The 11228-nt window shown below is 42.8% G+C and overlaps 1 protein-coding gene across 1 annotated transcript in view; it reads right to left on the reverse strand.

The window, feature by feature from the left end:
* PDE11A (phosphodiesterase 11A) overlaps positions 1-11228 on the reverse strand; it is a 441211-nt gene that overhangs the window by 35308 nt on the left and 394675 nt on the right. Inside the window, exons 18-19 of the mRNA XM_004701714.1 lie at positions 8006-8080; positions 3681-3764 (exon numbers count right to left, since the gene is read on the reverse strand). Coding sequence (XP_004701771.1) covers positions 3681-3764; positions 8006-8080 — 159 coding nt within the window. The remainder of the gene's footprint in view (positions 1-3680; positions 3765-8005; positions 8081-11228) is intronic.

Consider the following 11228-nt stretch of genomic DNA (forward strand, 5'->3'; position numbering starts at 1 on the left):
GTGGGGAGGGAGGGGAAAAATGAGGAACTGATGCCAGGGGCTTAGGTGGAGAGCAAATGTTTCGAGAATGATGAGGGCAATGTATGTACAAATGTGCTTTACACAATTGGTGTATGTATGGATTGTGATAAGAGTTGTATGAGCTCCTACTAATACGATAAAATTATTTTAAAAAAAAGAGTTACAATCTCAGAAACTCACAGGGGTAGTTCTCTCCTGTCCTGCAGGGTCACTCTGGGTGGGGATTGACTCGATGGCCGGGACTACTCAGTGTCCTAGTTAGCTAGGAGCCCTCCTGGCTAGTGGTTACTCGTGCTTTGAAACCACCAGTGGCTCATCGGGAGAAAGACAGGCTTTCTGCTCCCATAAAGAGTTACAGTCTCGGAAACTCACAGGGGCAGTTCTATCCAGTCCTACAGGGCCACTGAGTGAGTCGATGCGAGTGAGAAAGAGGTACAGTCTCAGGAACTCACAGGTTTACCTGGACCTCTAGGGTCACTATGAATTGGTATCAATTTCATGGCAGTGCGTTTTAGCTTTTGTCTACTATCATTATCTAGATATTATCTAGTGTCATTATCTAGTGCTGCTCTAATAAAAATATCATAAGTAGCCTTAACAAACAAACTCGTTTCTCACAGTGTAGGGGCTGGAAGTCCAAATTCGAGGTGCTGGCTCTGGGGGCAGACTTTCTCTCAGCTCTGGAGGATGGGCCCGGGCTCCTCAACTTCATGTCTTGGTTCCCCAGAGATCTCCATGAGCCCATTTCGCCTCTGTTCGATTGTTTACCCTCTTTCATATCTCAAAAGAGATTGTTGATAGGATTCCACTGAGTTCCTTCAGACCCTTCCCCTCCGCAACTTTCCCTACTTGGTGTAGCATTTCCTTTAGATTTTATAACTTCTCACTGAAATCTCTGCCCAGTGACTGATTTGCACTGTATTGCATTTCTAGAGCACACATGCTTAATGTGAGATTATCCAGTTACATAGGGGGTGCGGGAGGGGGAACCAACCGTATGCAGACGGAACAAAAAGGAGCACTCACAGAGGACACACAAGGCTCTCAGACATACTGGTTTCAAAGTCTTGCGAAGAATTTACAAAAGAAATCCGGTGAGGTTTTTCAACTATTAGTGATGGACAAGCGTTTCATTGTCTGAGAAGATGCAGTATGAGTATGAGCTTCTGGAAATGGCTCCTTTGCCTTCTTCCTGAGAATGCCACTCCTCTCTCCAGTTAGTTAAATGATAAGGCGATGGATGTACTAGCCATCGTAGATGGAGCGGAACCGTAGGAAGCAAAACCAAGGCCATGCATGAGCAGGACACAATTCTGATAAGGGACACAGGGCATCCCTTAGCTATTTATGTTAGTTTCCTGCGGGTGAAAACAGTAGGTGAATCCAGCCTCACTGATAAGTAACTGGACAGTGCTTGTGTTCAGTTGCAATTCAAGTGACTTCCTTTTAGCCAGAAGATTTCAAAGTATTTAAATGGAAGCATAAGATGAGCCCAATGAAATGAGATTAGTAATGAACCGCCCCCCCCAAAAAAAAAAACCCCAAAACCCAAACAAAATTAATGTGGAAAAGCCAAGGCAGGTCCTTCCCAGTAAATCTTATGGTCACTCATGTAGGAAGAGTGTGCCAACTTTGGGCTCCTTCTAAAGGGGCTCTGCAAAGTAGGGTGCAAATTAATCACAGTACACTGCCTTCAACCTCCTTAAGTGATGCCCACAATAAGAATTTATTAATTGCAAGAATAATTTACTCATACCATTTATTGCCTAAGCGTGCACAAGAAATGGCGACGCATTAAGAAATAATTCAATGTGGGTAGTCGAGGTTAACTGCACAGAGCCTCATCTTTCTTCTGAGGAGCGGCTGGTGGGTTTGAACCGCCGGCACACCTGTTAGTAGGCTTCTTAACAGAACATTACTCTCCATCTATCATTAGACAAGTTGGTTTGGGATTTGCTTTCTACTTTATTTGGTTGATTTTCTGCTATGGATCATATAAAAGTAAAAGGGAATATTCTCTGGTTAGTTTTAATCCTTAGGAAAAGGTACATTTCCATCCTCAAGACAGTATTCTAGATCTTTTAATTTTTTTTTCCCTTTTAGTATAATGTGACAGGGCTCAGCAGTTCCCTAAAAGCTCTGAAAATGAAGTGGTAAATAAGCCTGCAATGTAATGGTTGTGAGGTCCTTAAAAAACAATCCTGTGTTTTTAATGGCGTTGCACGGAGTGAGGAACGGAAGAGGGCTGGCTTTCCCTGCGTGTGTGAGACGTTCGGAGAAACGCTCAGCCTGATTGACCGAGGTGGGGGGTAAAGAACTCGTCCGCTTTTATAGGTGTGAAAGCAAATGCTTAGAAACAGAATTAAAAGCCAATGTACACTAACCTCGGAGCCCTAATCTGTGCTCAAAAAGTAGAGTGTGAATCCTACTGTGATGGGTTGTGTCCTTCTGGGAGCGGGGTCAGGTCAGTGCTGGAAGTCAGCAGTGTGTCTTGCTCAGAGGCCCAAACCCACTGCCATCAAGTCGGGTTCTGAGACTGCTGATCCTTCCTTATGTGAGCAGGTAGCCTCCTCTTCCCCCCAGAGGGTTTACACCTCTGACCTTGAAGTGCAGCCTGACACTTAACCCACTGTCCCCGGCAGGGCTCCATCCTCCAAATCCAGCGGCCCAGATTAGTTACTTGCACCTCTGAGGGTGACAGATGTTAAGATAAAAGGAACTTCACGCAATCCCCCTGGCCCAAGCCTTAGCATCACTGCAGAACCCCACATTCCACGGAATCTCTGTGTCTCACATGATAGCAATAAAAATAAAATGAACAACAATAACAAAAAGTAATATGAAGGATTTCCAAGGTCACATATGTTTGGGAAACTCAGAATGAATCAAGGTTAAACCTCTTTCTCTCCTGTAGGTCTTCACAGAGACTTCAGTACCCTAATGTGCATAAGACGCTTCCTAGGTATAAGGTTTGGGGACTGGGAAGCACTTTGTATTAAGCTAAGGAGCTCTGGGGACAGAGTGGTTAAGTGGTCAGTTCCTGACTGCAAGGCCCGCTGTTCAAACTCTTTCCTTGGGAGAACAACCTCGGAATTTCTGGAATTTTCTTCTACTCTGTCTTTGTGGGCTCACTGGATGACAATGGCTTTTTAAATGCTTTATTTTAGCAGGTCAGCGCCCGGTTCTTGTGTTCTATGGGGCACCATTTGGGAAATGCTGAGGTAAAATAGTGTGCTTGATGCCCAGGCAAGGATGTTGAGACCCAAGGAGATTATGTGCTAGGAATTGGTGGAGAAATCAGTTATCGGACCTCCTAGAACAGACTCTTTTCTAGGGTCAGACGCGAGAAAAGATTAAATATGACTTGTGTGGGTGCATGACCTAGATTGTCTGTGAGCCTAGTGTCCTTACTTATAAAAATGAGGTTAATAATATAATTCTATTTCAAAATCTAGATCAGTTAATATATCTTAGAAGGAACAAAAAGATAAAAAGCAACCTGAGCTGTCAGCAAAATACTAGCACAAACACTGGCTGTGGAGTCGATTTCGAATACCCCAGAAGGGGATCCTCAAATGACTGTTTCTGAAAACAACAGGGACACATTCTTCCATTTGTGGCTCCGTCAGGGCATTCCGACCCTCCCCAGTCAAGGTCACCTGATACAGAGGCATGCAGATGCTGTCAATCCACTCCAGCTGCAGCCGGGGCAGTTCATCTTTCCGGTTCCGGTCAAAAATAGCCTAGGATGAGGGAGGAGAACCTTGCTTTATGACGCCGAAGTGTTTTATAGGCGCTATGTCAAACACTGCCACAATGATCCAATTTTTACCAACTGAACACTTCACAAATCACAATCAATCTTATCTAGACTCCCCCCACCTCACCTTTATCTATGATAAGAAATAAACTATCTCCCCCTCTTTTTATGAGATTTGCAAGTGAGTGTATTTGAACTTTATAGCATGCAACTCCTCGAGGCCAAAATCGGTCTTCAGATATAAAGGAACTGCTCTGAAATCAAGCCATCAAGTCACTGAGAATTGGGTACAAGTCAAGGGGAAGGAGACATGTTTTATTGCCAACAAGATAACGCAAGCTTTTATTTTTATAGTGGAGGACGACAGGAGAGAATGGGATAGATTGGAAGGGATCCTTAAAAGGAATTTCATTGTAAATTTCATTGTAAATTCATCAAGGAAATTTTTATTTGGATGTTGGTTTGGTAATTCTTTGTGCTTCGCAATGAAGTTTTGTAATGAGCCATTTCCTAAATTTGAATCCATGATTGGATGGACGATGGGAGGGGACACTCATTCTCTAACATTAGTCCCTACCTACCAACTTCACGAGGTGTGAGATAATTTAGGTATGCTTTTGATCCTTCAGATACGTTTCTGTTGGGCGGGTTTAAAAACTGAAACAGCCAATTAAAATTGCTGGCAGGCTAACCTGGATTCCTTGAAGAAACACTGCCAGCTCTGTGCCAATGAGCGTGCCCGCCCTTGGCTACAGGTTGAAGGTCTGGGTCTAGCAGGACAAGGGCGGGTAAATAAATGCTGCTTCCTCAGTGTGTCCTGTACAGTCACTTCTTTTTCTCCCTCTTAATCTGGCGGGTTTTAGTGTATTCACAGATTTGTACAACTATTGCCTAATCTTGGATCATGAAGATTTACGCTTACATTTCCTTCTAAGAGTTTCACACTATTAGCTGTATGATCTATTTTGAGTTGATCTTTTTTGGTCTAGTGAGAGGTAGCGGTTCAACTTCATACTTTTGCAAGTGGTGAGACATGGGACCAACGTCATTTGTTGGAGAGATCGGGTATTTTTCCTGAATTGTCTCGGCAGGGTTTTGGGAAATAAGACTCACTGCCAGGGAGCTGCCTCAGAGACCCGAGGACAGGGGAGAACAGCCCTGTGAGTTTCTGAGACTGGAACTCCTGACGGGATTAGAAAGCTCTGTCTTTCTCCGGAGGAGTGGCTGGTGGTTTCGAACTACTGATCTGGTGGATCAGACTAATGAGTAGCCGCGACACCACCAGGGCTGGTGGAGGCCAATTTAAAGGTTTTCTTTTCTGGACTAGGCATTTCTAAAGAAATGTGCGACGAGAGAAAAACGAATGGGAATGTGAAGTATCCCGTCGCTCCCTGCTTTTTCGCTAGACCACGGTGCAGTCTTGTGCTGGATGAACGGGAGTCACTGAGTTAACTAATGCCTGTAGTCCCTCACATTTGACGAGGGGCTTGAGGTGGGACAACACGGCACCGCGTTTCACTGCTGGACACGCAGTGCTTAGCTTCACGCGCAAACCATGTCTTAGCTACTGCATCGCTGCCTCCAGGACTGGGCCTTGGCTGTGACCGTCATCAAACTTCTCTTCAAAGAATGACCCAGGTAACCTCTGAAACCATGCTGCCTGGCGGGGATGCCCAGACCATTTGTGTCCTAAAGGAGAAGGCACAATGGCCACCGCAGGGATCAGCTCTGGGCACATACACAAGCAGATCTCTGGGAAAGAGCCGATGGGCGCCCTCTGCACCAGCAGCCTAGGTGCGCTGAGGGGACGGGCACCAGTTAGGTTAGGGAGTGTTCTGTGCGGAGAAAATACATCTTGGACTATGTTTCCACTGCTGGATTCATTGTGATTATGCCTGCAGAAAATGCCTTCCCTGTGCCTCCAGACCGAGGCTCCTTAAAGCTGCCCACTGCCCTCTGCCATGCAAGCCTGGCGACTTATTCATATGTTGTCATCTAATGAAATGACCTGTGTATTGTTATATTGTAAACCTTGCAACCTCTGAAAGCAGGTGTTCTTTTTTTTAAGAGGAATAAAAGTTTTATTTGAAAATAGATTTATAGATGAGAGAAACCTGGGTGTACTAGCTTTGAGACATTAACTTTGTAATTATATACATATGTATATAATTTGGAGATGATATATATATAATTTGGAAATATGTATATAATTTGGAGCTATATGTATATAATTTGGAGATATATGTGTATATATATATGTTCTCCAAATTTAGTGACACTACCAAGAAAAAGTTAAGGAAGGTTTTCAAAATAGTATATAGTGGTTTCTTTGAAAGTTTAAACAATTATCATGTGGTTTCAGCTGCTCTGCTTTTCCTTGCTTTGAAATATCAGCAAAGAAGTGTGCCTTAAAACTTGAAGATCTTATTAATACCTCCAAATGTTCAAATTCAGTTGATTTGAAACCTGAACACACCTTCCCGACAGTGGACACATTCTTTGGCCTCACTGACTCTATTGGCTTTCAGATAGTTGGCCGCCTTTCCAGAGCTGACTGAACTAGCCACTCATTGAGAATAAGAGGCTTCCTTTTCCTTGAGGGTTCAGGTCTTTATGTTTTCTGTATCCTCCTGAGGGAAAACTGGACGTCATTCTGGGCCCGTGGTAAGCCTTCATAAGGAGCAGATAAATGGGGAAGCCAAATATGAATAGCATTTCAATCATCAGAACCTAGTTTTGTGCAAAGATTTTTCATTGTGCAAAGAAAGAAAGAGACTGAAAATGATCTGATTTGGGAACTTTGGAAGGCCCCAAGCTGGAACACAAAATCTAGAACTCTCCAGTATTTACTGTCACTGTCGTTTGGGCTTGCCAAAGGTGTGGAGCTTGTCTTCAATTGTGTTGTGTGATTGTGCTAGTCATATTCCAGAGAAGGTATTGTCCTCGATGAAGCCCTGGCCCTGGGCTCGTGTTACTCAAATGCCATTTTCCCTCTCCTCCCTCATCCCTACTTGTCCCACTGTGGGTGATCAAGAAGTGCTTGTTAAGGAGCTCACTGTTCTTAAGCAGAAACCTGGGAATAAGACTGTTTAGCATCTACTTTTAATTAAAGTTTTAAACTTTCAGAAGGACTTCCTTAAATTCACTTTCCTTCTGGCCTACTTTCAAGTGGTGCTTTGGAATCATTTTTGAAATTGTCACTCAAAAGGCAAACACATCATAATAAAAGGAGTCATTGCTGAACTGATACAGAGCCGCTGAGGTGGTGGCGAGATTTTGGAGATAAATAGTGTTTGTGTGATATAGATAAGGGGGTTTTAATAAGCTCATGGGGAAATGTAATGAAAGGATAATGGAATGTTTCCATTAACTTTTTGAAGCCCCCCTGTATTTTAGCACAATAAATTAAAATTTTTAATAAAAGAAAGAAAAAGAAAAAAGAAGAAGAACAAAAAAGCAATCAGGTCACTGTAATTTCATTTTGGCAACCATTCCAAATTCCAACACATCATGGCTAGCATAGTCCAAATATTTTAACCAAGAAATCAACCTTTATTCTGTTTTTAGAACTTCTATTAATATAATATTGCCATATGTCATGGATAAATCATCTCCCAAACTATGTCTTGAAGCTTTAGCTTGTATACCTGTAAATACGACTGTTTGGAAACAGAGCTTTTTAATGTTAATGAGGCTATATCAGAGTAGCCTGGATCGTGAACCTAATGGCTGCTAGGGGCGTGTTACGACAGGAAGAAATGAGAGGAAGACACCCTTGGGGACCCATCTACAAGGAAAGGAACACCAGAAACTTAAATTCATCTTCAGACACCAGACACCAAACAGCCCACAGGGGAATCCACGTGGCAAAGACCCCGATGTTGACTTTTAGCCTCTAAAACTGTAGGCAAAGAAATGTATGTTGTTCAGGCAGCACTGGGTCACTAAGATGGCATAATATAGCCATGTGTATTAACAAATGACTCATTGGCATCAAGTCGATTCTGATTCACAGAGACCCTTTAGGAGAGGGTAGAACTGCTCCTGTAGGTTCCTGAAACTAACTTTTTATGGGAGTAGAAAGCCTCATCTTTCTCCCATGGAGTGGCTAGTGGTTTCAAACTTCTGATCTTGTGATTAACAGCCCAACATGTACGTAACCCACTTTGCCAACAGGACTCCTTAGCAAAGGGGCTGTAAAAGAACGAAAAAGAATGAACTTACTGAAGGAGTGAGTTTCAGTTCTGATCTCTCCCGATCTCCTTGTTCAAAGAACTCACTGGTTACAAGTTCAGCTACCTGAAACATATAGGTATTGCAATATGGTTAAGTATGTTATCATGAGATGCAGAAGTTATTTTCCACTTACCTGTATGGTGATTATTGTCAACCCTGATATTCATGTTTAGGAGGAAGCACATTAATTAGCTTTTTGAATTTGAAGGTATTAGATAATTTAATCTACTAAACAGATTTTCTGTTGGCCAGAACTTGTGTAATGCACCGTTAGATGTATGAGAGATGAACTATCTCCCATAACATAGCTCCTGTGTCGGAGATGAGGGACTTGGTTGGAGGCAAGAAATGTTCTTACACAGAAAAAGGAAGAAAATGCTGTAATAATAATTTTTGCTATCACTACATATTATCATGTTCAATTATTTTAGAGTAATAGTTAATTTTTGGCAGTGTCCATGTAGATTTAAAAAAATTATTTTATTGGGGACTCGTACAATTCTCATCACAATCCATACATCCATCCATTGTGTCAAGCACATATGCACATTTGTTGCCTTCATCATTCTCAAAACATTTGCCTCCCACTCTAGCCCCTAATATCAGTTGCTCATTTCCCCCCCTCCCTCCCCACTCCCCCCTCCCTCATGAACCCTTCATAGATGATAAATTATTATAGTTTTGTCATAAGTTACCCTGTCTGATGTTTCCCTCCACCCTCTTCTCTGCTGTCCATCCCCCAGGGAGAAGGCAATACTTAGATTCTTGCAATTGGTTCCCCCTTTCTACCCCACATTCCCTTCACCCTCCAGGCATCGCCCCTCTCACCACTGGTCCTGAAGGAGTCATCTATACTGGATTCCCTGTGTTTCCAGTTGCTATCTGTACCACTGTACACCCTCTGGTCTAGCCAGATTTGTAAGGTAGAATTGGGATCATGATAGTGGTGGGGGGGAGGAAGCATTAAAGAACTAGAAGAAAGTTATATGTTTCATCATTGCTACCCTGCATCCTGATTGGCTCATCTCCTCCCCACAACCCCTCAGTAACGGGATGTTCAGTTGCCCGTCTATGTAGATTTTTATCTTGTGGCAGATTTTTATTTTAGCTTAGCACCACCTTGCCACCACAAAAACTCCTTAACTGCCGTGCTCTATCAATACTCTGATACAGCCTGAAAGAACCCCAAGTCACCTCTTCTCTTCTCTAATGCAGAGATCAGCCAAAGGTAATAGGAATCCTGGTGATATAATGGGCTATGCACTGAGCTGCTAACTACAAGGTCAGCAGTTCAAACCCACCAATTGCTCTATAGGAGAAAGATGAGACTGACTACTCCCATGAAGATCTAAAGTCTCAGTCTATTGTGTGCTATCAAGTCACTATGAGTCAGAATTGACTCTCTGCAAGTGAGTCGAATGCTAGGTTGACAGTTCAGACTACTTTTAGGACATGTCACAATATAGTTTAAACCATGTAATTTGTTCCTCAGGATTTTGAAAATATAGACCAAAGTATTAATGGAGAGTAGCTTCCAAATATTTAGAAGTAGAGGAGTTCTGGTGGCATAGTGGTTATGAGTTGGGCTGCAGGCTGAAAAGTTGGCAGTTCAAAACCATGAGCCACTCCAAGGGAGAAAGACAGGCTTTCTACTGCCGTAAAGACTTATAATCTTGGAAACTCTCAGGGGCAGTTCTAGCCTGTCCTTGATAACACGGCTTGAGAACATTGCGTTTGGTTTTCAGATTTGAGTAACTGTAGCTTTTTCATTTCCATGCAGTAGGGCGGGGCATCAGCAGCTGCTGACCATGGTCAAGCCAAAGATTGGTGTGGTTTTTTTTCCCTCCTGGAAGAAATTCTGTCCTCTGGAGGCAAGTTTGTGAGAAGCAATTGCTATAAGAGGTATGTTCTGGATAGTAATTTCAATGATGTGTCATGTGCACCTAGGACATAGCTGGGGTGAAGCATGAGTTGGATTTACAAAACATTGGAAGTGAAGGAAGAAGCCTAGACAAGCTCATGGTAAGAGGACCTAGATCTTCAAAGCAATTTTTCTCAATTCCAAGCTTTTATAAAGATGAGGTTTTTAGGTCATCTCAGAAGTGAGGAGGGTTTAGTTCTGGTCAAGTATACAGGTTCAAGATAGTTTACCTACGTGTTTCTCCAGATATTTTTTGTTAACCATCATCAAAGATAAAACTTAAAATCAACACTGAATCCAGATCACCCCACATAAGTAAATGTGAGAATTAGTTCAGTGTTCAACCCTTTGTAAAGAATGAGAATATCGTCTGTTCAGATTTTTAACATTTCTAGTAAGAAACATGGATCCCTTTAAAGACTTCAACAGCATAAAGCCAGTTGGAACTGACTTGAACATTGCCCTCATCTCGACGTCTGGCTTCAATCTCCTTGGGTGTCCTTTTGCCGATTTTCTGGGACTAGACTCGTTTCTCCCCTCCCATCTCTGCCTTTCATTTCTGCACTTCGGCCCTCTATGTTTTTCCTTGCACCGTCCTTTAAAGAAGAAATGGCCCCTAAGGGTCTGGCCTTATATACTCAGTTCCCAGAACTTTCTTTCAGATTGCTTCAGAGGCTGGTCTGTTTTGCACTCAAGAATGTAAATGTGCTCATCAGACCACCCTGAGGTGGGAGTCCTGCCTGGATCTCTGGCACCGGGGAAGTGAAGAAATTAAATAGAAATCCTGTCCTTGCTCTTCCTAAGTGGTCTTGGGTCTCTCCCCTGTGCCGTTTTCACAGCTCAACTTGTACCACTGTTTTGTTTGTACTTAAAAACTCAATCAGGAACATTAAGTGGCTCCTGATTGAATTTTTTATTAAAGAAGGAAATTGAGATGCTAATCAAGCATTAGGGGCTCACTGGGGAACCCACATGCTTAGAGTCACAGTTGTGAGGGAGGAAAACAAACTTTGAAAGGGGAGGGAATAATCAACAGTTAAAGCCCGCTCATATAGACATAGATATAATAGATACAGGGGCTTTAAAAAGCTTATGGAAAATTTTGAGTTAATAGATCATGGAATTTTTCTACAAACTTTTAAAGCCTTCTTCTGTGTGTCTTTGGGTGTGGGAGACCTGGTAGGGCAGGATCAAGGGGAACGTAACAAAGAGGAAATGCTGAAATCCTGGTGGGGACTGAGCATGATAGTGGGACAGGAGGAGAATCAATGGAAATAGAGGAAAGAGCTG

This window comes from Echinops telfairi, unplaced genomic scaffold, assembly GCF_000313985.2.
Source record: "Echinops telfairi isolate 266 unplaced genomic scaffold, ASM31398v2 ScPeMD7_3;HRSCAF=10, whole genome shotgun sequence".
NCBI classification, from domain to species: Eukaryota; Metazoa; Chordata; class Mammalia; order Afrosoricida; family Tenrecidae; genus Echinops; species Echinops telfairi.